At 40.2% G+C, this 26412-nt stretch overlaps 1 protein-coding gene across 1 annotated transcript in view; it reads right to left on the reverse strand.

Annotated features, from left to right (window-relative positions):
- Window positions 1–3179: 3179 nt before the first annotated feature.
- The window catches only part of PNOC (prepronociceptin), a 53844-nt gene continuing 30611 nt past the window's right edge, over window positions 3180–26412 (reverse strand). Inside the window, exons 3-4 of the mRNA XM_020988627.2 lie at window positions 10579–11073; window positions 3180–3623 (exon numbers count right to left, since the gene is read on the reverse strand). Coding sequence (XP_020844286.1) covers window positions 10627–11073 — 447 coding nt within the window. The 3' untranslated portion in view covers window positions 3180–3623; window positions 10579–10626. The remainder of the gene's footprint in view (window positions 3624–10578; window positions 11074–26412) is intronic.

Below are 26412 nucleotides of genomic sequence, written 5' to 3' on the forward strand. Positions count from 1 at the left end.
ATAAAAGGGCCACTGTGGGATGTGTGTCTCCATGCCAGATCTCCTCCATAGCAAGGTATCTCCCAAAGACAGTGAAGATCTTGGATATAGGAGGAAGGAGTTCCTGCTAGCATCTGGCCAGTGAATCAAATAGGGAAAACTAGAATGGGGCATGGAAGTATCCAGAAAAGGGATAGATAGGGCAAGGGTGTTAAAGAGGAGGAGGAGGAGGAGGGGACTGGTCTGGAGCAGAGGCAGCCACCTCAAGAGAGCCTTCTGGGTTTTTGGGGGGCCAACAAAATCAGACAGGTTTTTGGTACTATTGCTCTCCCCAAGCCAGGGGTTCTGGGCTCTGTTTTTCTGGGTGCAGGTGGCACTTCTCCCCCAAGACAGCTCACACTGTTTTGGGAGGAGACCCTGTGTTTGCCCTCCTATTTTCCTCCTCCCCCCCTTTTTTTTTTGGTCTAGGCAATGCGGTCAAGTGACTTGCCCAGGGTCACACAGCTAGTAAGTGTTGTATATCTGAGAGGGCCAGTGCTCTATCCACTGCACCACCTAGTTGCCCCTCCCACCTCCCTTTTTCAGGAGCCCTAGGCAAAGAGAAGTTAGCCTGGTAGTTGCCTGGCCCTGGTATTGTGGAGGAAGCTTCCCTTGTAAGAGAATATAGGGGAGGTAGGAAGGCCACGTCACTCATTTGTGTCTGCCTCTGACTTTCCTTGACAGTGAAGAAACCATGATATTTAGTGTGTTTCTGAAGGAGTGGTCAGTCTCTTAATCCCTTAGATTATTTGTCCTCATATTAGTAAATAACCAAGAAACACACAATCCCAGTTCCTTTCAATTCTCCCTATGAACATCTAGCAGCCCTCTCCCTATTCACTCCATTATTTCTTCTGTTTATCTTCCCAGCATGTAAGGGAGTGTTTATAGTTTCTTTTTCCTCCATCCCTTGGGACTGGAATGGAACTACTGCCTTTTCCCTGCCTCCTCCAACATCTGAAGAAGTCTCAAATGAAATCAAGCCTTCCTATTGCTATCTGGAAGAAATTCGTTCCCCCAAAATTATCCCACAAACTACAAGACACATGTTGCCAGTTTGAAGTTAAAAAATCGATACACAGGCAATGGGGTATAGAAATCTATCTTACTCTACAGGGGAAATAGAAGGGGAACAGGTTAAGAGAAGGCAGGTGGTGATAGAAAGGAGGACAGATTGAGGGAAGGGGTAGATAATCAGAATGCATGCTGTCATGGGTTGGGGGAAGGGGAGAGATGGGGAGAAATTTGGAACTCAAAATTCTGTGGAAGTGAATGTTGAAAATTAAAAATTAATAAATTAAAAAAGAAAATTTTAAAAAATCCATCAGATTGGCAAAGATGACAAAAGAGGAAAATTACAAGTGTTGCAGGAGCTGCCAGAAAATAGGTACATTAATGAATTTGTGGGAGAGCTGTGGATTTCTCTAGCCATTTTTGGAAAGTAATTTGGGACTAGATATCCCAGATTTCTAAACTGTACAACCCTTTGACCAAAGTACACCACTACTGAGCCTATACCCCAAAGAGATCAAAGGAAGAAGAAAAGGGTCCATACATACTAAAATATTTATAGCAGCTCCTTTCATAGTAGCCTCAAACTGGGAGCAAAGGGGGTATCCATGTGCTGGGAAAGGTCTAAGGAAATTGTTGAATGTCTTGAAATATTAATGTGCCACAAGAAATGACAAAATGGACAGTTTCAGATGAAACTGGAAAAATCTCTATGATGTGATGCAGAATTAAGTGAACACAACCAACAGAACAATTTATGCAATGACTACAACCTTATGGACAAGAACAATTTGGAAAAACTTTAGAACTTTGATTAATGCCTTGATAAACCATAATTCCAGAGGACTGGATCACATCATCCACCTCTTTCCAGAGAGGATGAGATATAAATATTTGGTCATGTAAAAAAAATAAAGTTAAAGGATCATGGATTTAAATCTGCAGAGAACCTCAGAGGTCATCAATACCCTCACTTTACAGATGAGGAAATTCAGGCCCAGAGAAATAGGTCACACGAGTGGTAAGTGGTAGAACCAGTACTGGAAGCCAGGTCTTGGGACTCCAAATCCAGTAAGTGCTCTTTCTAGTGGATTCGTCATTTACCAGCCGAGTATTCCTCTGTTTCTTAACCCTAGTGTTGCCCTCCTGCCTCTCCATTCTCTCCTTCACCTTCTGCTGTGTTTATTCTCAGCTCCATCCATCCTCTTATTTTCCTAAGTCACTTGGTCTTAGAAGACTTCACAGTTTACAAAGCTCTTCTCTGTGAGTCTTTCTCATCCCCTGGAATAAATTCTTCTTACCTCATCTCAACTTCCTACCTCATCTCCTCCCTCAAGTTCCTGAGAGTTGTGGTGATGGAGGAACCTATGGGAGGGAAGGGGAGGTAATGAGCATTTATTCAGGGCCTACTATATACCAGTCACTGTGCATCTCGAGTGAGATAATATTTGTTAAGCAATGTCCTCCTCAGCTAATCTTTTTTTTTTTTTTAAACATGGCAGCTATGTGGCACTGTGGATTGAACACTGGGCCTGAAGTCAGGAAGATCAGAGTTAAAAATTCATCCCTAGACCCTTACTAGCTGTGTGACCCTGAGCAAGTCACTTAACCTCTGCCTCAGTTTTCTTAGCTGTAAAATGGGGATAATAAAAATGCCTACCTCTCAAGGTAGAATGAATCAAATGAGATAATACTTGTAAAGAGTTTAGCACGGTGCTGGGCACATAGTAAACACTATATAAATGCTAGCTAGTAGTAGCAGTGATAATTATAAATAGTAGTAGTAGTAGTAGTATTAGTAGTAGTAGTAGTAGTAGTAGTAGTAATATCGTTACTTCACAGGGTTGTAGTGAGGATCAAATGAGATAATATTTGTAAAGCATTTAACACAGTGTCTGGCACAAAATGGGCTTAAATATGCTTATTCCCTTTCCCCTGTTTTAATGCAATAGTACATTTGCAACTTGCCCCCACCATAACTGATAGGGATACACAAAACACTTGATTATACCTGACACCATTGTGTTGATCTAAGCACCCTGCGGAAAAACCCTAAGGCCCAGTCTTCCATACCCGTGCAACATGGGCTACTCTGTTGCTCATAGAGATTCCGCAGAAATAGTAAACTCATGTATTAACCATTTGCTCTGTAGAAGTTTAATGCAGAAACATTTGTTGGAAACAACGAAAAAGAACAGATCATTAACAAACAAGTGATGGTAGCAGCAGGTCAAAATCCCAGGCTTTGACTGAATCGGCCACACTTTTCCAACCTTTCCCCAAGGAGAGGCAGGCTGGAGGGGACAGGGCAAGGCAGGGCAGAGCTGTGTCCATGTTTTAACTTCATCCTCCTCTTAGGAATTACAAAAATACGCTTCTCCTGAGAGGTGTGGGTAGCAGAGGTGCTCATGAAAAAACAGAAACATATTGAACCAAACCATGGTGGCACCCACTAGCTCAGGGAGCAGAGAAGTTGATCCAGACCCCCCATCAAGGGCCTGCAGGATGACCGGAGCCGTGGGGATGAAGGAATCCCAAATCCCTGCAGTTGGTCTAGGGCTGGAGACATGCTGTGTGTGGGAACAGTCGGACACCTGAGGAGGTCAAACAGAAATGATTGGAATGATAAATCATCTGTCTTTCTGACTTGTCACCGGGTTTAGAATGGGAAGGGACCAACCCCCTCATTTTACAGAGAGGAAACTGAGGCCCAGAGGGTGAAGGCATCTACCCAAGTTTACATAGCTAGGAAGGAGAAGGGCCCAGATTCAAAACCCAGCTCTGGTTCCTGATCTGGTGCCCTTAGCAATACCACGAGGCTACTTCTATCTGCTTTATGTTGTTGGTTCTCACTTCCTGTAAGGGGTCACTGGAAACCCAGGAAAACAAAACGCATGGGGAGGGGAAGTATAAGAAGGCAAACCAGTTCACGTGTCTTTGGCCCCATTGCTGGGCTTCCCAAGCTTGTTGTAAGGACCACCCTTCCAAATAGATACAGCAGATGGTTGTATACATGCTATGTTTGGAGGGGTGTCAGGAAGGCCTCTTCTCTACCCCACCTTATCTATCCTCTACTATTTCATTCTCACTTTAGTGTCTAGATTTCTACTACTAAAAATGAGTTCCTCTAGGCTAATTATTTCCCTCCCCCTTCAGTCTTCTTTAAAATGCTAACACATGAGACAACTAATGGTTTTGATTAAATTAGCTTATTAGTTTATTCTCTTCTGTAATCAGAGGGACCAGGACAGGGGAATATATATAAAGTGGTAGAAGACAAACTTTGTTTATTTCACAATGCTGCCCAGGGCTAGTCATGTTCCTTGGCCCTGACCTTTCAGCACTCCTAGTCTTTTACACACTATTGCATTAATTAGATCCATCTCCTTCAATTCTTGAAGCCTCACTCTCCAACCTTAGTCACTCTGATGGAGATAGGGCTCCTTGTATCTGAGATGTTGCAGGGTCAGTTTTTAGCCTTATAATATACCTAATACAGAGAAACCACTTGTGGAATGTGTGTGTGTGTGTGTGTGTGTGTGTGTGTGTGTGTGTGTGCACGTGCACGCGCGTGTATGTGTAACACAGTGTTTGGGTTGTATGATCCAAGCTGATATTAAATCATAAGTATTTCAGAAAAAAAGAGATGAACTGCAGTGGGAGAGAGGGGAGGGATCAATGATTGGGTAGTAAGCTGACCTGTTAATGGTTTCCATAAGAACAAGACTTCTCTAGAAACCAAGCAGGGTAAATAAGGTGATGATCCCAGAGAGAACTGGTGAACTTAAGGCTGGATTGCCCTGAGCATGATGGCTTATAGGGAAGGGGGCTTAATCTGTGGTCCATGAATTTGTTTTTTCAAAGAATAATTTGATAATTGAATTTCGATGTAATTGGTTTCCTTTGTAATCTTATGTATTTTATTTTATCCATTAAAAAAAAAACCTGTTAACCTGAGAAAAGATATATAAGCATCACTAGACTACTAAAGGTATCTATGGCAAGAAAAAAGGTTAAGAACCCATGCTGTAGGGGATAGCATGGGTCTAGAGTGGGAAATAATCATGGCAGATGCAGCAAGTCAACAAGGCAAAGTCAGTATATCCTGGCTTTTCCCAGACTATTTCCTCAGTTTACCCCATTCTGTTGCTTTTGTAGATTTAGCTGGAAATGGGCATAGAATCTCATAGTTGGTAGGACCTTAGAAGTCATCAAGTCCAACCTCCTACCTGGCTGGTGGATGCTAGAGTGTTGTTTGCAGGGCTGTGTTGGAGCCAGCTTGAACTGGCTTGGGAAAGCCAATTGTCAAAGTTTCAAATAAGCAAATACTACAAATCAGAGCTTTGTTTCTTATTTTGCCAATTGTCTGTATTTAAGAAATGGAGAAATTGTTAATAATGCAGATTAAACTTAAAAGTGTGTATACATACACATACACATATATACATATGCATACACATGCATATGTGTGTATATATGTACACACACATATATATGCATATATAAGTATGTATGTGTATATATGTATGTGAAAGATAGCTATTAATCATTTATCAGCACAACCCTTGTTTGGAACCTGTATGAAGGAGTAGGGGTGTAGAGGAGGCTGAAGATCTTTCCTTCGTGCTGGAGGAAGCACACCTGCAATCTTGGGACTACTTTACTTGTAAAGTAGATTCAGAATCACAAAATATGGTTGCAATGTGGAACAGCTATCTGGTGGCTGACAGGACCTTTGGCTTCCCAGGCCTGGGCTAAATCACAGATGAAGGGTAGCAACTGGACAATAGTACAGGCAAAGGGAACTATCTTGTTTTGAAGGGTATTGTGTGTTTATATAAGGTATTATTAATAATAACTCCTATTTATGAAAAGAACATATAGACTTGGGTATAACTACAGTAATGCATGACAAAAGTTGCCAGTTCTACCCTGATTCTTTAGAGTTGCTAAGTAGAGTTCTAGGGTAATTTGCATAGCTTTGGTGCTAGTTACCCAAGGAAAGGAATTAATTTGCCTTAATCTAAATACCAAATGGATCTTGATGAGTTTTCTCTGAGGGCAAGTAAAATTGTTAAAAAGAAAGACTGTAACAGTAGGGATTTTTTGCTTTGCTGGCTAGGCATGACTGTGGGCCCGAGTAACAAAAGAGCTGAAATAGATTCTAGTAGTAAAAGAATAATAAACATTCCCTTTGAGGAAGAAGACTCAGTATTTAAAGACAGATTCAGTGGGGAAGAAGCCTAGAAGAAGATGACAGCAGTAATTCAGCAAAGGCTTTCTCGTTAAGGGAAATATCTTTATTTTTCTCTCCCTTGGTAAGACCTCTCCCAGGCCTACCTGATGATAAGATTAAGGTAAGCAAATCTCTTTCAATAGTCTTTGTGCTCCTGGTACTTAGCTAATGCCAGGGACATGCAAATTACTCAGGAATTTCTCTTAGTAACACTTAAAAGGGCAGAGTGAACTCAGAGGCCTGCATTCTTGCAGTTATACTTGCCCTATCTATCCATTATACTTAAATAGTGTTTTGATCTTTACAATACCTCTGTGTTTATATAATATATATATATATATATATATATTATTATTATTATCTTCATTTTATAGATAAGGAAACTGAGATTTGAAAAGGTTAGGTGATATGCCAAAGGTCACACAATGAATGAATAGTCAAACAGAACTAGAAAATAAGTTTTTTGAATTTTTTCTTTGCTTTTTTGGTGAGGCATTTGGGGTTAAGTGACTTGCCGGGGGTCACACAGCTAGTAAGTATCAAGTGTCTGAGGCTGGAATTGAACTCAGGTCCTCCTAATTCCAATGCCAGAGCTCCATCCATTGTACCACCTAGCTGCCTCTGAACAATTTTTAAAAAATTCTTGCTCCAGTACTCTTGCCACTAAGCTACCTTGTCTTTCATTCTTTTGGGATGTATTTATGAATTATATGCCAGCCACTCAGTTTCCTACAGGTAAAATGGAAAGATTGGGATAGGAGGCCTTTGAAATTCCTTCTAGTTCTAAATATATGATCCTAGTGAATGAACTGTGTGCTTACAGTATGTTTGTTTATAGCCAAGCTTCTGTTATAGAAAATTTACACTATATCTGCATAGAAATGAATCTAGACCCTGGGTTCAGTGAGGACAGGAGAGCAACGTAGAAGATGAGGTTGTCTAAGTCTGAAACACTGAGTCCCAAATTCAGTTTTCCCAGGTTTCCTGTACAGAAAAAGCCAGTATATATTTTTTTCTCTCTCTGGGTTTTACCCAAGTTCCCCTGCTTAAGTTGGTATTTTGTGTTAGTACATGTATATGTGTGTTTGTGATGCAGGAATTTTCATTGAGGGTTTGGAGAAGGTATGTGCCGAAGGGCATTTGGCAGGTGGAGCATGGGCTTTTTTGATGTGGTTTTCAAATATGAACTTTAAAACTCTGCTAAAGGTTCTGTGTTACATTAGATTCAAGATTCAATCTCTTGAATTTTTGACCTTTCCAGTTTGAGTTTTAGAAGAAATACAATTAAAAATCAGGGTCAAATGGAGCTTAGATTTTCTCTGCATGAAGTACGTAATGATAGGAAGAGAAAAGATCTCTTTTGCTTCAAACTCAGTTTATTGAATAATATCATGTTTTGTGGTGCTCTCAAGCTCCGGATTTGGGAGCACTTCATGTTGCAAAAGCAGACTAAAATGCTCCCTTGCTCCGCCTTTGAGAAGTATTTAAAGAAATATTTTAGAGAAAGCATTTAAAATTTTCCTAGTCCAAAGCTTTTGGTCTAATCTGACAAAGAAATCCTTATTGGTCTTTCTCTATCAGTTCTGAAATAGTATGCTGCTCTACTCTCTCTGATCAGCCTAGGAAGGACTACTCCCTTGAAGTAATTGGGGCAGTGATCAGAGAAGGGAAGGGGACGCTTGACTGATCTACCTTGAACAATTAGAGCAATAATCTACCTAGGAGAAGGAAGAATTCTCTTTGATTACTTCAGTTAATGAAAGTTAGGTTGGTATCGACCAGCTGGAAAGGAAAATCCTTGAAAAGAGTGGTCAAAGACAGATTGAATGCTTTCAAGAAAATGATTGTTCAAGGGTGGGCCAAAGGTTAAGTGACTGTCTTCTCTGACAAAGCAAACTGTTAACTGAACGGTTACCTAAACTTCAGGCCCTTGTTCTCAACTGAAATATTACTTATTTGAGAATCCCATAAATTGGGATTTCAAAATGACTTGTGGAAGGAGATATCCAAGGGGATGAGGGAACTCTGTCAGTCTGGACATTTTTCTCTGAATTTAGAATAATCATATATTAATAAAATTTTTTTCTGGTAAGCTCATGCCTACAATGAGGAGTAGAGCATTAATATTTTTTCTTTGACGATATCTCCCAAAGGAAAATAGAAAAGGAGGTGCCCCCCTCAATCCCTGGGAAATTGGGTTCCTCAGAACCCAGAGTGACAGCAAGCCAGGACATACTGCCTTGGTGTTTAACGCATCCTGAGTTAAACTGCATTCAATTAAAGGAGAGGAAGCAAGGTTGGAGTGCAGAAATCGACCTCAAGCTGTAGGCCTTTCAATAAAGCTCCAGTTTTTAAAAAAGGCCCTGTTGTGGTCTGAAAGGATTGAACACACAGGAGTTTTGAAAGATTTGCTGAATAATGGCCTTAGGCATTGTATTATACTGTGAACTTTTGCTTAGGGAAAAATAGAACTCTTACCCCTTAATGATATCACTGCATCCACCAGGATAACTCCAAGACAGAGTATGCACAAGTAAATTCAGGGGGTCAGGAATTAGTCATACAGTTTACTTGGAAAAAAAAGAAACACCCTGGCACTAGTGGCAGTACAATTTAGTACATAAGTCTACATTTGGAAATGTGATTGTTTGCCGATCAGCGTGCCCTTGGGTAAATAGATATGGAGGCTGTCTCCAGATACAGAAACCTTATAGACCCGAATAAAGACAAACATATGTAGTGGCATTTAGAAAGAGAGGGTTATTGGCAAACCAGATGGCAAGTTACCTCTGATTTGTGATCATCAGAATGAGCAAAACAAGAAATTCAAAGTGAGACATTCAGACTTTGAGAATCTTTTTTTGGTGCCTTAATTACTTTACTACTTGAACAGGCCTTTTCTTCTTAATCATTTTTTTTTTCTGGTTAGGCAATTGGGGTTAAGTGACTTGCCCAGAGTCACACAGCTAGTAAGTGTTATGTGTCTGAGGTCAAATTTGAACTCAGGTCCTCCTGACTCCAGGGCCAGGGCTCTATCCACTTCACCAACTAGCTGCCCAAGGCTTTTCTTAAAATTTTTTTTTTTAAATTGAATCTCCCTAAAGAATTCTTCAAATTTTGTGCAGGACTGATCTGGCCACTTGAAATTAGACATATATGGAAATGGATAGAATTCCACACAGGAGTCGTAACGCATTCACTTGTACTGGTAGAATGCTAGGTTGTGGGGGGTGGGGAATAGCTATGCATTTTACGTATAACTCCAAAGTTGTAATGGGCTGTGCAAGTCGGGTTTGTATCATTTCAGTCAAAAGTAATATTTCCAAATTGGTCTCTTTATCTGATATGCACATATGTAGCTAGACACACATATTCCTGTGCGTGGGAATAGGTCAGGAGGAAGGGAGAACAAGGAGAGATAGGCTTAGGAAGAAGCAAAGAATTGGGGTGTACAGGCAAGAAGAGAAAAGAACAAACCGGGAAGAAGTGTGAGATGCAACTGGGAACTGAGAGGCTCAAAAATCCCCCAGACTCATACCCATTCATCCAGGAAACACTGGAAAAAACTGAACATTTACCCTCAAAACCCAGTTCAGTGGCCTGACATCATAAAAACGCAAGGCAACCTGTGTGTAGAAGTTAATCCAAACCTGTGAAGAGGCAGGGCAGACACTTTAGGGGAAGAAAAAGAAGCAGGTCTAAGTACTGGTTCTGGCATGAGAAGTCTAATGGTTTCCATGGAAACCAGTGTCCTTGAGAGATTGGGGGTGGGGAGGGGAGGCTCATAGGCTGAAGAACTGCATGTGGTCTTTGAGGGGAAAGCAGTAAAAACATTACCACGGTCACCAGACCAGGGGGAAATTGGTGTGTGGGGGGGTGTCCAGCTAATGGCCCCTCAGAGATAGAGTCTCCAAGGGAAAGGTGAGCCAAATGGTAACTATGGTAACTGGATATGGAGAATTGGTACACTATTAACAATCCCCATAGTAACTTAACTCCTGGAGAGAAACAGAGGAATGAATTTACCTAACAGAGAGTACCATTATCCCCATAGTAACCAGGCTCCAAATGGGTGTGGTAGGTAAACTCAAGGGCCAGCACCAAAACACTCTTGGATTCTTAAAGGAAGGAGGGTATGCCTACTAGTCTCCATATAAACCAGGCTCCTCACAGAAGGTAAGAAAGATGGTTAGATCTCCTAGTCCCTACAGGAGCCAAACTCCTTAGGAGAGGAAAATGGATGGTTCCTGTACGGGGGAATGACGAAGGAGTTGGGTGAATGAGGTTGCTGCCTCCAACTGTTCCCAACTTACTCATGGGTTGAAGTGGACGGTGCAGCTGGGAGAGGCCTCCCCTTCAGGCTACACGTTGCCATTCTGAGGCAGGTTGCGGCCTGGGGCCAGGCCATGACGTTGGTGCTCACTAGCGTGCATGCTCATGACCAGGTACTGCCTCATAAATTCACTGAACCGCTTTTGGTTGGCCAACTTCCGGGCAGATTTCCGTGCCCCGGTGAAGCCCCCAAACCGTTTCTGCAACTTCTTCTGCATCTCCTCCTCTGGCTCCCCCAAGCCTTCTGCTGCCTCTTGTTCCTGGGAGTGGAACAAGCTTCTGACTCGGGACACGCGGTTCTTGCCTTCCATCTGGTGCAGGCCCTGTGCCTCCATCACTTGCGGCTGGTACACAGATGCCATTGCCTTGTCCTTGCTGGCCGAGCTGAGCTGCCAGGGTCCCTTATTCATGGCCTTGGTGCAAGGGGCCCAGAACGGGCTAAGGAAGTCTTGCACTTCACAATCTGTGATGCATTCCTGTAGAGGGGCGGAGGAGAGAAAGAGAAGGGACTCTTGTTAGCCCAAAGGCAATTGGGGAGGAGTGGGACAACCCCTCTTTATTAACATGAGCCTGTAGACCATATCTAAGTATGGACAAATTACTTGACTCCAATTTTCTGCACTGTCAATTATGGCTACAACTGAGCTTCTTACCCTTTCTTCATCATAGCCTGCATCATGGCCTAGGCACCTCTTTTCTGAATAATGTTTTTAAATGCATAAAATAAAATACACAGGATTACAAAGGAAACCAATTTTGTTGAAATATAAATGTAATTTTTCCCCCTAACCAGGTTCATGGACCACCTAGATTCTATCCAAGGACCCCAGGTTATGAATCCCTATGTTAGAGTGTCAAACTGAAACGATAATGACTGATACGATCGTAGGGCATTATATTCCTATTAATATAATCTGGACATATTTTGGGGAGGACAAATTGATCTTACAAATTATAGACCATTATCTTTTAACCCATAATTCCATTGCTTGGAATATATTCTAGAAGTAAAAACAATATTAATAACTAACATTTTTATAACACTTTATATGTTGCTTGATTCTCACAACAACCTGGTGAAGTAAGTATTATTATTATTTCCACTTGCTAGGTGAGGAAACTGAGGCTGAGAGATGTTAACTGACTTGCTTAGAGACACATAGCTACTAAGTACCTAAGGTAGGATTCAAACTCAGGTCTTCTTAATTTCAGATCTGCCTCTATCCTCTATGCTTGCTTGCTGCCTCATGGCAAGTAAGTAATATGCAAAACAAAACAAAACAAGGCAATTATCTGTACAGTGGTTTTTGTAGCAGCATATTTTATTACATATACACATACACATATATACATATACATATGTAGCAGGCATATATGTGGAGGTAGTTAAGTGGCACAGTAGAAAGAGTGCTGGTCCTGGAGTCAGGAAGAACTGAATTCAAATCTGGCCTCAGATACTGACTAGCTGTGTGACCCTGGGCAAGTCACTTAACCCTGTTCGCCTCAGTTTCCTAATGTGTAAAAAGAGCTGGAGAAGGAAATAGCAAACCACTCCAGTATCTTTTTTTTTTTTTTGCAGTGAGGCAGTTGGGGTAAAGTGATTTGCCCAGGGTCACACAGCTAGTGTTATGTGTCTGAGTTCAGATTTGAACTCAGGTCCTCCTGACTCCAAGGCTGGAGCTCTACCCACTGCACCACCTAGCTGCCCCCATGCCAGTATCTTTGCCAAGAAAACTCCAAAATGGGATCTTGAAGGGTCAGACACAATTGAAACCGACTCAACAACAGTTAGCTGTAAGGGGCAGCTAGGTGGCACAGTGGAGGAGTGCTGAGCTTGAAGTCAGGAAGATTCCTCTTCCTGAGCGCAAATTTGGCCTCAGACACTTACTGGCTTTGTGACCCTGGGCAAGTCACTTAATCCTGTTTGCCTCAATTGTTTTTCAGTGGTGTCTGATTCTCGGTGACCTCATTTGGAGTTTTCTTGACAAAGACACTGGAGTGGTTTGCCATTTCCTTCTGCAGCTCATTTTACAGATGAGGAAACGGACGCAAACAGGGTCAACTGACTTGCCCAGGGTCACACAGCTAGTAAATGTCTGAGGTCACATTTAATATCGCATAGGTGAGTCTTCCTGACTCTAGGCCTGGCGCACTATCCACTGGGACACCCAGCTGCCCCTAATGCATTCTAATTAGAACCATACAAAATGAAAAGCAAATGAAAATAAATTAAGAATCTTAAAGAGGACTTACCAGAGAGAAGCTGCCCGAACAAGTGTTATGATACTTTGTGTGTTGAAATTAATTTAGATGTAAATAATTACTAAACAATTTTAGTTGCTCATATTGGTATTTAATGTTTGGCTTTTAATAAAACAACTTTGAAAAACTGCACGTGGGTAAAAATCCTTATATGTTTAGAGGCAATTCGGTAGTATAGTGGATAGAACCACCAGGGGTTGTAGTCAGGAAGACTTGAGTTCAAATTCCCCTCTAGCTGTATGACCTTGGGCGAGTCACTTAACCTTTGTCTGCTTTAGTTTCTTTGTCTGTAAAATGGGGATAATAATAGCGCATACCTCCTACATAGGAGGATCAAATAAGATAGTATTTGTAAAATGATTTGCAAACCTTAAGATGCTATATGAATGCTATTTTTATTGTTTTGTACTCATCATGTAAAAATGAAGTCCAAATGAGTTTCAACTGGTTCCTTTTGCTTGTTCCATCACCCGAGAAGAAATGTGACCTAGTCCATGGAGGGCCAGTCTTGGAATCAGGAAGACCTGGATTCATATCCTACTTCTGACCCCTATTACCTGTGTGACCCAAAGCAAATTGATTACCTCCTTACTGCCCCAGGCAAAGTAACTCTCTAAGACTGCTACTGACGAGGTGTTGATCTGTACTAGTGGAGAGATTTTCCACCATGTGAGTTCCCTACACCGTTGAAATTTCAGCATCAGACCATGCTGTCACTGCCTTCTCCTATCCCTGAGAAGTGATGTATGTAAATTTGAAAAGTCTGGCGCCCCCTTTTTCAGTCTTCTGATCACAGCAAAGCTTATATTTGACTCTAGTGAGGTTTGTTGGCTCTTTAAACCAGAAAGGATGAATGCCTAAGCCTAATTCCAGCTTTGCCCAAACCCCGCAGCAGAAGCAATTTATTTCCTCTGGGTTTTAGTTGTCTTCATCTGTGGAGCAAAACAATGTGCTTGACAGGACAGGTAAGACTTCAATTTATGTGCTGGTGAGTGCTGGATAATACATGGATTTAGTTTTTTCTTTCTTTCAGAAAAAAAATTCTTAAAACCTAAACTCTCTTCGCACGCTTTCCTCCCTCATGGTATGATGGTAACCGTGGATCATGCCTGCCTATGGTGGCAGAGCTAAAGCTCTAGCAGCTCCTAACTGACTATAAAAATAAAGGCTTTGCATATGAGTGAAACAATAGATAATAATAGCTAACCTTTAGATAGCACATTAAGGTTTTCAAAGATCTTTACATATGTTATCTCATTTACAAAAAGCAACTTTGTGTCATTATTGCCCCATTTTATAGATGAGGAAACTAAGGTTGAAAGAGGTGAAACTATAGCGTGTGAATCATTTGGGCCAAGTAATTATTTTAATATGGTTTCATTTTGTGACAACAATTGTCATGTGTGTGTGTGCTTCTACTGACTTTAAGCTGATTCAGAACGTATGCTTGAATACGTGGAAGTCTTATTGAACTGATTTCCCTATCTTTAGTTAGTTTTCTCTCATTTTAGTGCTGGATCTTGTGCTATGCATGTGTATTCCATTGATATCTTTTGTGGGGTTTTTAATTCTGTGGTTGTTAAGAATGGTTATCATTCCAAAGATATGGGTGAAAGTTGTTGATCTTAAAGAGCACATTTCAATGACTGTTAGAGATATCATACTGGTTATAGGTTTAGAAAAGTCAAGCATTTCAAAGGTCGTTCAAACTCATAATGAAAAAGAACAAGTTACAACAAAGCACAAAGAAAACTTCAGTGGAAAACAAAAAACAACACCAAGAATGGAAAACCTATTTTTGTAAAACAGCCTTATTAAACATTTGAAAACAAAGAACTTCAGAGGGACCTGACAGCTAGATGGGGTCATTTCTGGCTCCTCTTCATGACGATAAAGATTTCTTAAAGTTGAGAGAATAGTGAGAACACTTAATTTTTAAAAAGCTGCTACCCAATAACATGAAGAAAAAAAAATACTTGTCATTTATACTTTATTGTCCAGATAATATAAAGAATGGAGTACCAAAGATTGGAAAATAGTAATTTTTGCTGATGAAACTCACTTTTTATTCAAGGCTATACTAAAATAGCTGCCAGAAGTCTAGGCAACCCTATAAGATGTGAGCATTTCAGACTATAAAACATTAACCCCAAAAAAGTTTCAGTGAATTTTTGTTTCCATTGGGCTCAAAGGTCTTACCCCATTAAAGGAAGGATGAACTGTGATAAATCTATTGATACATTGAGAAGAAAAATTGTTTTGGGGCAGCCGGATGGCACAGTGTATAGAGAGCACTGACCCTGGAGTCAGGAGGACCTGAGTTCAAATTTGGCTTCAGACACATAACATTCACTAACTGTGTACTCTGGGCAAGTCACAACCCTAATTGCCTGACCCCCCAAAAATTGTTTTGGAATTATAGAAATCCCCAAATGGAGATGGAATATTGCAACACAACCTTGAATAATTGTGCATATAACAAAAGGTTAAGAAATTTATTCAAGACATGGAGATGAACCCCTTTTCAATGACCTGGGAACTCACCTGATTTAAATCTTACTTATTCAATACCACTAATCAAACTACCAAAGGATTATTTTATAGAGCAAGAAAAATATAATAAAATTCATCCAAAGAAGCAACATATCAGGGATCTCAAGGGAAATAATGGGAAAAAAAAAAGAAGGAAAGGGGCCTAGCAGTAACAATTTAAAAATTGTACTACAAAGCAGTAATTATTGCACCCAATTGGTACTGGTGAAAAAACAGAGAAGTCAGTCAGTAGAATGGATTAGATACATAACATACAGCAACACACAAAGTAACATAGTATTTGATAAAACTAAAGACCTCAACTTCAGAGGGACTCCTTATTCGATAAAAATTGTTAGGAAAACTTGGAAACAGCCTGGCATAAAATTAGTTTAGACCAATTAATTTATACCATATACCAAAACAAATTCCAAATGGATAAATGACTTGAATGTAAAAGGTCAGGTTGTAAACCAGTTAGAGGAGTAAGGAAAGAAACACTTTTCACAAGTATCAGTAGCGGAAGATTTCATGACCAAATGAAAAAGAAAAAGGACTATTGATAATAAAATGGACAATTTTGGTTGCATAAGATTTAAAAGTTTTTGTACAATTAATGTTGTTAAAATAGAAGGGTTAACTGAGTAAAATCTTTATGTCAAGTTTCTCTGCTAAACAGGATACATAAGAATTGATTCAAATACATAAGAACGAAAGGCATTCCTCGACTGATAGTCAAAAGATATGAACAGGCAGTGCTTGAAGGAAGAAATCCAAACTATTAATAGCCAGGTGAAAAAATGCTCCAAATCACTACTATCTAGAGAAATGTAAATTAAAGCAGCTTTAAAGCCCCATCTCACACGCATCAGATCAGTAAAGATAAGAAAAAGAAAAAATAGCTACGAATGGTGGCAAGCACATGCTGAAACTGGGTGAATCACTTGAATTTAGAGGTTCTCAGCTTACATAGGTCTAAAACTAATGGAATGTCCTCACTAAATCTGTCACTGATACAGTGAGTATAGGGAGCAGATGGCCACCAAGCTGCCTAAGAAGGGACAAACCAGTCCAGGTTAGAAACCACACAGCTGGTTAAAGTTTCTAAACCGATCAACACTGGAATCGAGTTGTGGGTTGGCCACTGTACTTCCATCCCAGGTGAGATAAGGAGATCTAGTCTCAAAATAACAACACAAAAAAAAGGAAAATGACAGTTATGGGGGTGGTGGTGGTGTTATGGAAAAATAGGCACACTAGTGCACTGTTGCTAGAACTGTAAATACACCTGGGCATTCTAGAAAGCAATATGGAATTATGCCCCTAACATCACTAAATGCTACTTACCTTTTGACCTATTACCACTATTTGACCAGTACCCTAGAGATCAAAGAAAGAGGGAAAGGATCCATAAGTAAAAACATTTATAGCAGCTCTTTTTATGGTGGCAAAGAACTGGAAACTAAAAGGATATCCATCTATTGGGGAATGGCTGAACAAATTATGACATATGAATTTAAATGTAATAGAATATTATTTTGTGGTAAAAAAAAATGATGAAAAGGACAGTTCCAGAGAAATTTAGGAAGATTGGTATGAATTGACGCAGAATGAAGTGAGCAGAACCCAGAGAACAATTTACGCAATAATAACAACATTGTATATTTAAAAAAACCCCCTCAATATTGAAAGACTTAGATGGTCAAGAAAGGCCAAGACCAGGTGCTTGGAGAAAAGACGTTTTTGGATTAATCGTCTGGCACAAGCACAAGCAGTGGCCGATAACTTGGTACCTAAACAAAAGATACAACGGGGAGAAGTACTCTGTAACGCCTTACGTGGAAGTTTGTCAGACTGAGGCTTGAGAAGTACTCGTGTGGCAAAGCTAAGAAGAAAAGTTTGCAGAGGAAAAAAAGAGAAAATGCTTCAAAGAAAATTTCCACACATGTTTGCTGAAGCCCGAAATTGAAATCCAGCCAAGCATACAGTAAAACTTTTTTTTCTTTTCCTAGTACTATTCTACCTCTGTAAAACTGAAGTTTTCACCTAAGTTGTAATTAAAGACTGGCTAGTAAATATAGTAAACTCATGGTAAATGGTTTATTTTTAAAAATTACTTAAATCTTAAAAAAAGACTTAAGAATTCTGAAAAATGTAATTATCAATCATGATTTCAGAGGACTGATGATTAAACATGCTACCCACTGAGAAGTGATGTAATCAAAGAGCACAAAGAGTTATACATTCTGAGATATGACCAGAAAGGACATTTGTTTTGTTCAGCAATATTTGTTAAAAGGATTTTTTCCCTTTTTTCTTTTCAATGTTAGAAGGAACTTGGGGTAAAGGGGTGGGAGCTAGCGATAGGGTTGTTTAAAAGAAGAAAAGAAAAGAAAGAGGTTCATTGAAGCATTTTTTTTTCAATACACAATGAAGGAAAAGCAGGACAGCTTTGAAAAATTATATGTTGAATTTAACTTAAGGAGAAGTGAGCTATATGTAACAGAGATTTATGGTTTCATGCAAAAATCTTTTCCTGTTCTACTTTGTGCATAAAAATGCTCATTTTATTTTGTGTTTGTTGAGTTGACAATAAAAATAATTAAACATTTAAAAAATCTTATGGGCTATAATTAAAGCAAGGAAAAATGGACAGTTCATCAAAGAAATGCCTGGTATCCTATGTGACACCAAACATTTATAGCAGCATTTTTTTTTCTGATAACAAAGAACTGGAAACAACATAGATGCCCATCAACTGGCAAATGGCTAAGCAAATTGCCGTGCATGAATGCAATGATATAGATATTATTGTGCTGTAAGAAATGAACGTGATGAATATGTGGAAGCGTGGGAAGAACTGAGACAAAGCAAAAGAAACAGAACCATTAAAACAACACACACAATGACTACAACAGTGTAAAAAGAAACAACAAAACAACCAAAACTGAATGAGAAATGTTGAGAAATTATGATAACCAAGTTTCACCCCCAAAGAAAAGATATGAGAAGATACATCTTTGTGGAGGTGGGGGCCACAGGCAATAATAATAACAACAACAATAACAATAGCTAACATTTATATAGCACCTACTAGGTGCCAGGCACTGCGTTAAGTGCTTTACAATTATCACATTTGATCCTCACAACACCCTTGAAAGGTAGGTGCTCTTATTGTATCCATTTTGCAGATGAGGAAACTGAGGCAAACAGAGGTTAAGTGGCTTTGCCTGGGGTCTGACAGCTAGTAATAATAATAATAATAGCTAACATTTATATGGTGCTTACTATGTGCCAGGTGCTTTAAAATTATCTCATTTAATTTGCACAAGAACCCTGGGAGGTAGGTGTCATTATTATCCTCATTTTACAGATGGGGAAACTGAGGGAAAGAGACTTGCCCAGGGTCACATAGCTGTTAAGTCTCTGAGAGGGAGGTCTTCCTGACTGCAGCCCCAGTACTCTCTCCAGTGTGGCCTAGTTGCCTGTAAAGATCACTGCATATATATATGTATATACATATATATATATATATATATATATATATGTATATATATATATATATATATATACATATATATATGTATATATACACACACATATATATGTATATATATATGTATGTATGTATGTATATATGTGTATATATGATCTTTACAGGCAGATATATATGTATATATATCTATATGAAATAGACAAGACAGCTTTGAAAATTATATGTTGAATTTATTATATACTTAAAAGACGTGAGCTGTATGTAAGAGAGATTCATGAGTATGTTTTCTAGAACTTATTTTTTCTTCGTATTTATTCTTTATCAAAAGGAATGGCTCTCTGAAAGAGGGTGAGGGGAAGAATACAGTGGGAAATGTAGGTGATTTAAAAACAAAATGTATCAATAAAATGTATTAAAAGCAGAAATGGTTCAAATGTGACAGTACTATTTTATAATGAATGAAAGAACGTGTCCAAATCTTGTGAGGTCAGTGCGAAATAATGTAAAACAAGCAATTATTGCAAAGGAAGGATATATTGCATATTAGAACTTTTTAAAGACATAAAAACATGTAAGAGTTATCATATGTCAATACATTTCATTATCTTTTTGTCCCAGCAAACTTGCTCAAAGTCAGCTAGGTGGCACAGTGGATAGAATGCCAGGCCTGAAGTCAGGAAGATTCATCTTTGGGAGTTCAAATCCAGCTTCAGACACTTACTAGCTGTGTGACCCTGGGCAAGTCACTTAACTGCATTTGCCTCAGTTTCCTCATCATGAAATGAGCTGGAGGAGGAAATGGCAAACCACTCCAATATCTCTGCCGAGAAAACCCCAAGTGAGGTCACAGAGAATTGGACACAATTGAATAATACTGAACAGCAGCAGCAGTTTGCTCAACAGTATGCTTTCCTGGGGTCACATGGGAGTAAGTGTCTGAAGCAGGATTCAGACTGCAGTTGTCTTAACTCCACTCTAGCTCTCTGTTTACTGGTCACTCGATGGTTGCTCTGCTGGACTGACTGTCTGAGGACCAGCCTCAGTAATTTTGGGGAGGTTCATCGTCCAGCTGACTAGAAGGCAATGAATTCTTCAGAAACAACCCCTAGAGAAGTCCAGTTATCTGACTTACAGTTATCCAAGTCTTGGCAAGAGTACTCCCCAGATCTGTGAAGTCATGTCATCCTTCCAATTTTGAAGTGTTGAAGGAAGGCTCCTTTGGGGTATGGTTTAGACTACATAGGTGCTGGGGAGCCTTTCCAACCCCCTTCCCATTTTTTGACTACGGTTTTTCTTTGGGAAACATTTTGGTTCCCTCCCCCCACCTCTGTATGTGGCACTTCACAAATGTAAGGATCATCCTTTTAGAATAAGAACTTAGTTAATCAACATGGAAAAAAAGACTAACCTGCCTCAGCTTTAGTTTCCTCATCTGTAAAATGGGGGATGGTGATAGCATGTACCTCAGAGAACTGTTGCGAGGATCTGATGACATGTAAAGTACTTTGCAAAGCTCAAAGTACTACACAAACGCCCCCTATTATTATTATGAATTCTTATTGGTTCAAGGGCTAGCTCTTGATTTAATTTCTACTTCACTAAAAAGATCAGAATTTAAGAAGACCTCTAAGAACCAGGCCATGCCAACTGATGCAGTAACCTTTTTTTTTCAGTACAAGGCAAAGAAAATAGAGGATGAAAAATTTCATTTTGAAGTACAATTATAATTAAATTTTCGTATCCATTGATATCCCTATTGATATTATAATGTTATTAATTGACTTGCCCAGGATTACATCCCTAGTAAGTATGTTTTAGGAAGGATTTGAATTCAAGTCTCTTTGAATCTAAGTCTGGCTCTCTCTCAACCACACCACCTAACCGCTTAGCAGGGAAAAGGAAATGTTGTTTCTGTAGGACGAAAAGCATAATCCATTAATCTACCAGAGTTCTTTAAGAGAATAAATAAGCACAAAGACAATGAGCAGCTAATAGATATTATTTAGGCTTTCAAAAAGTGTTTGGAAAGATTATACTGTAAAACCAGTTAAAATATTAATAGCTCACGTTTCTATAGCTCTTTAAAAGGTTTACAAAATCCTTTTCTTAAAACAACCTGAGGCAGGTAATGAAAGTATAGTTATACCTACTTTGCAGATGTGAAAATTGAGCCTCAGAATGGCAAAATGACTTCTCTTGTCATGTATTTAGGAGATATTGGAGGCAGAACTCAGAAGCAAGATCTTCTGACCTGCTGAATGCATTGCTCTTTCCATTATGTAATAATGTCTCCCTAAAGAGCCCCTGTGTTCCCTCATGACAGGCAGAAACATCTTTCAGTGCCTAAGAAACAGAGCTGGAAACTGGAGAACATGTGGAGATAAACAGGGGCTTCTCTGGCTAGAGAAGTGTTAATAATGGAAAACCCTGGTGCCTGGTACTGGAACTGGTCTCATTTAATGTTTTTATAAATGATCTAGGAGAAGTATTGCAATGAAATTTCCAGGTTCACAGATGACAAATTCTTCTGGGCAATAAAATGCCAAGCTGACAGAGATAAATGGCAGGAAGGTCTCATGAGACTGTAGGAGTGGGCAGAAAAATTACAATCTGAGCTTTTGGGCAGGCAACCACAACGTAATTGATTGGGAACAAAAGCAGCTAAGGTATAGGGGGTTTAGAGGACTGCACGCTCAATTGGAGTTAACAGTATGGGAAAACAAATCCACAAAGTTAAGAGAATCAAAGGCTGCACTAACAGTTTTCATGTTCAGAAGGAGGAAGGTGGTAATCTTGCCAAAGTCTGCCTTGGTCAGATCACATTTAATTATTGTTTTGCATTCAAGGCACCACTTTTAAGGAAAGATATTGACAAGTGGCAGCATGTTGAAAGAAGGGGTTACTACTGTTCAGCTGATTCAATTGTGGCCCACTCCTTGTGACCCCATTCGGGCTTTTCTTGGCCAAGATACTGAAGGGGTTTTCCATTTCTTTCTGCAGCTCAATCTACACACGGGAAAACAGAGGCAAACAGGGTGAACTGACTTGCACAGGGTCACACAGCTAGTAAATGTCTGAGGCTAGATTTGAACTCAGGAAGATGAGTCTTTCTTTCTCCAGGCTTGGAGCTCTATCTATTGTACCACCTAACTGCCCATGAAAGAAAGGATATAAGGACGATAAAAAGATTGAAGGCCATGCCCTACAAAAAACTAGGGATGGTTAGCTTGGAGAGAAGACAGGGGGACATGACTATTGTCTTCAAGTATTTGAAGGGCTGTCATGAGGAAGGAGCATTACATAGACTTGTTCTCCTTTGCTCCAGGGGTCAGAACTGAGGGAACTGGTTGAAAGTTGCAGAGAGTTCAGTCAGTCAATAAACATTTATTAAGTACCTAATGTGCTAGATACTGTGGATGTGAAGAAAGGTAAAAGGTAGTCCCTGATTTTGTACGTATACTCAGAGTATAGCATAGTGCCTGGACTATAGTAATCTCTCTGTCTCTCTCTTGTCTCTCTCTGTCTCTCTCTTTCTCTGTCTCTGTCTCTCTGTCTGTCTGTCTGTCTGTCTGTCTCTTTCTCTCTCTGTCTTTATTTCTCCTACCCCCATAGGTGAGAATACACAACTGTGTATAAACAAGCTAGATAAGCAGGGTCAATTTGTGTGTGTGTGGGGGGGTTGTTTTGTTTTGTTTTCAGCAGGGTAAATTTGAAATAATCTGCAGAGGGAAGGAACTAGAAGTAAAGGGCAACAGGAAAGCCTTTCTAGAGAAGGCTGGATTTTATCTAGGACTTTAAGGAAGCCCATAGATGGAGATGAGAGGGAAGGAGCATCCCAGGCTTGGGGATGGGAAGTAAAAATACCCCCCGTCAGACACTAGACTATCGAGTTTGAGGAACAGTAAGGAGGTCAGTGGCACTGGGCAGCAGGGGAATATTATAGGCAGTATTTGTGCTCCAGTAAAGGTAGAACCAGATGGCCACTAAGGTTCTTTTTGACTCTGTCATTCTGTTTCAGAGCTTTTAGCTACAACCCAATAAGGGATCTAAGAAGCTCTGTAAAATGTTCTCTAAAAGTATCAATTTAATTTGCTGTTATGGCCCAAAAAAGCCAACAAAATGACAGACATTGTCATCAAGGGGATCACATGCAAACTAGAAAACAGTATTCTACTTTGCACAAAATGACAAGGTGATATGTCTATTTGTATGGAGGAAGTGCTCTGTACTGTTCTGGTCTCTTATCTCTCTCTGTTTCAGTGGGAGCATGGGGGAAAAGAAACAAAAGGTATATATTAAAAAGAAAGAAGGATACAACAGAACAAGAAAAGATCCAAAAAAGGGCGATTACAATGATGAAGAGAGAATGTAGTGATTTCTGTATGAAGACAAAGGGGAAAAAATAGATAGGCCTGTTCAAAATCCAGCTGAACTGTGCAAAATTAAGGGCATCAATAGTGTAAATGTGAAGCTTGTGTCCCAAACCTCACATACTTGAATTATGAGGTGTCCTTTGAACCCAGAAGAAGTCATTTTGGCACAACCAAAAGGAAGTAGCACTTCACATAGTTTATCTCAGTTTGCATGGTTTAGAAATGTGTTATCCAGAGATAGTGTCTTCTGAAAAGATAAACGGGTTTGAGCTTGCTTCAGCCACATTGATTATTGCTTCCCAATGAGTTATTAGAAGAAAGGACATGCCAGAGACATCTCTTACTTTTGAGACAGACATTAAGGAAGAGGTACCCCCAAGCTGTCCTTTGAGATGCAAATTTCAGTCTGGTTCAAAAGCATTTCTCATATCACAGCACAGCAAGGCATTAGTAAAATTGACCAGTGGCTCCGTTCATTGAACTGTCAGTTGTCGTTGTCTACATGACTGGTGACCCACATTCCTTTTCCTTGGTGTTTGTGCCCAAACCGAGGGCAGCTATGCTTCTTGCTCTGTCTCTGGGCCTTGCTCCCTAGGTCAGTTGTATACTCCTGTCCCAGAGAGACTGGCCAAGATAACCTTACCTGGTTTAGATAACCTACTTATCCCCTCTTTACCTGTTGAATTCCATGCCTGGAGCCAGCAGAATGCCCTCTCTTCCATAAAACTTTCCCTGGTCCCCCCAGCTGATAACAACCATCCCTCCCTCTGACTTCAAATAGCACTTTAGCAACTCTCTAATGTATTTATCGCATAACATTGCATATAACCATTACCCGTCTTTCTATTTCCCGGATCTCTCCAAGACTAAGTTCCATGAAGGCAGGAACTGTGTCTTGTCTCGACTTTGTACGCCCCTTGGTGCCTAGCATAGGCAGCTAGGTGGTGCCATAGTGCATAGAGCACTGGCCTTGGAATCAGGAACACTCATCTTCCCCAGTTCAAATCCAGCCTCAGACAGTTGCTAACTGTATGACTCTGGACAAGTCAATTAACCCTGTTTGCCTCAGTTTCCTCATCTGTAAAATGAGGTGGAGAAGAAAATGGCAAACCACACCAGTATCTTTGCCAAGAAAACCCCACATGGAGTTATGGAGAGTTGGACTTAAAAACAGCTTAATAACAGTAATGCCTGGCATCTAGTATGTAGTAGCATGTGGTACCTACTGGCATGTAGTGGGTATCTAATCGTTGATTCTTGAATGAATGAATTTCTGTTTCCAAATCCTGCTTTCCCATCCCACTATGAGGACACCCAGAGGGGCCTGCTGTCTAATCCTGGACTAATCTGGTGACTGATCCTGCTTTGCCTTTTTGGTTTTTCTGGAAGGAGAGTTCGTAGTTTATTTGGGTAACTTGACACTGCCATGAGGTCAGACTGTGATAGTTCGAGCTCACTTATAGTTTGAGTCTTTTGCGTCACTTCAAGCAAGGAAACAGGCCATTGAACCAGTCCCTGCAGCCTTCTCACCAGCTCCCCCCCCCATTTCTCCTCTCTTTCCCACTGTCTTTCTGTCTCTGTTTCTTTCCACCCCACCCCCACCAGGATCATCCTGGCCAATCACCAGATGTCAAATATGTGGTTGAGAGAGGAAACTTTCATAAGCTGAGACAGGAAGAGCGCCCACACATGGTCCAGGGATCTCCTGTCCTGGAGATGCCAGTACAGAGACTACATTTGTCCCTGATCCAAGCAAGGAGATTCAGGGAAGACATCTTTGAGGACTTCCTACTCATCCCAACATCTCTGCCCAGAGAGGGCCCTAATTAGGTACAAGTTTCACTTGTAGGCTGCTGAAGCCTCTCTGGCTGCACTTAACATTTGGTTCCAGGGCCACCCGTTTATTCCCAGCAAGTAAAATAAAACATGGGATAGAGCAAACAGCATTTCCCATAGGATCAGAACTTATCTTTGGAGGCTTCTTCTGTTCATTCATTACTACTGTTATTTTTGACTTAACAATTTCCTTGGACACTTCTTAGATACTAACTGCCTAGACCTAGGCTCTCCATCTCTTAGACTCTAGATCCTGCTAGTTCCTCTCTGCTTTAGCTAATTTTCAGCACTCAGTCTTTTATGGCCTAACTATTGTCTGATGAGACTGATTCCCAGTCCTGGTTCTCCCTGTCTGGCTAGTTTCACAGGCATTTACATCCCAGACTAAAAGCAATCATTCCCATAGGGTTTTAAGAGTTACAAAGTGCATTCCTTACAACAACCCTGTGAGATCGGTAAAACACGTCTTATTATGTGAACCTAACAGATGAGGAGTCTGAGCCCAACAGAAGTTAAGTGATTCACCTAAGGTCACACAGCTAGTAATTCTGGGAGCTGGAATTTGAACCAACTGTCCTGATCCCAAAGCTAGTGTTCTTTCCTCTACAGAAGGCTGCCCCTGGATCCCAGGATCCTTTCCCTATGCCCTGACATGAAGCACTGTGCCCTTGACTTGGCCAGCATGGATTTTTTCCTGAATGGTCAAACCTGCAGATTAAAGTGAATGTTCTATAAGCATAATTTCCACCTGCTACCTGCTTGGTAGCTTGATCATCCTGGTTATTAGACCTGCCACAGGTACACCATTGCCTAAATGGTTGGTGAGATGCTAGAAGTTCTCTCACCTTCCCCCCCATCCCCTCCCCCATTTTTCCTGACTTCTCTTGTCATTAATGCTTTTCCCCTCACAAGCAAAAAATATTTGTATTTACGTCGTCTGCATTTTGTATTTGCTCATCCACGTATATGCTGTAACCTCCCTAGTAGAACATAAGCTCCCTGAGGGCAGGAATTATTTAATTTTTTATCTTTATGTCCAGCTCAGTACCTTATATATGGTAGGGACTTAACAAATACTTGGTGAAGAAAGAAATGAATGAATGAACACACTCAAGTGGGTTGTATTCTCTACCTCTGCATAGGAACTATATTCCTAATTGCCTCTTCCCTCCCCTCAAACACTCTTAGACAGTGGATTCCCATCTGGAACTTTGGCCTGGGTCATTGGTTTTTTTCACTCACGCTTTTGGAGTGTAATGATGCTAAGGACTGTTAAGGAGTCCCCTTAAATTGTCTTTTTGAGTTATCATATTTTC

This window comes from Phascolarctos cinereus, unplaced genomic scaffold (genome assembly GCF_003287225.1).
Source record: "Phascolarctos cinereus isolate Bilbo 61053 unplaced genomic scaffold, phaCin_HiC Scaffold_2;HRSCAF=192, whole genome shotgun sequence".
Lineage (NCBI taxonomy): Eukaryota > Metazoa > Chordata > Mammalia > Diprotodontia > Phascolarctidae > Phascolarctos > Phascolarctos cinereus.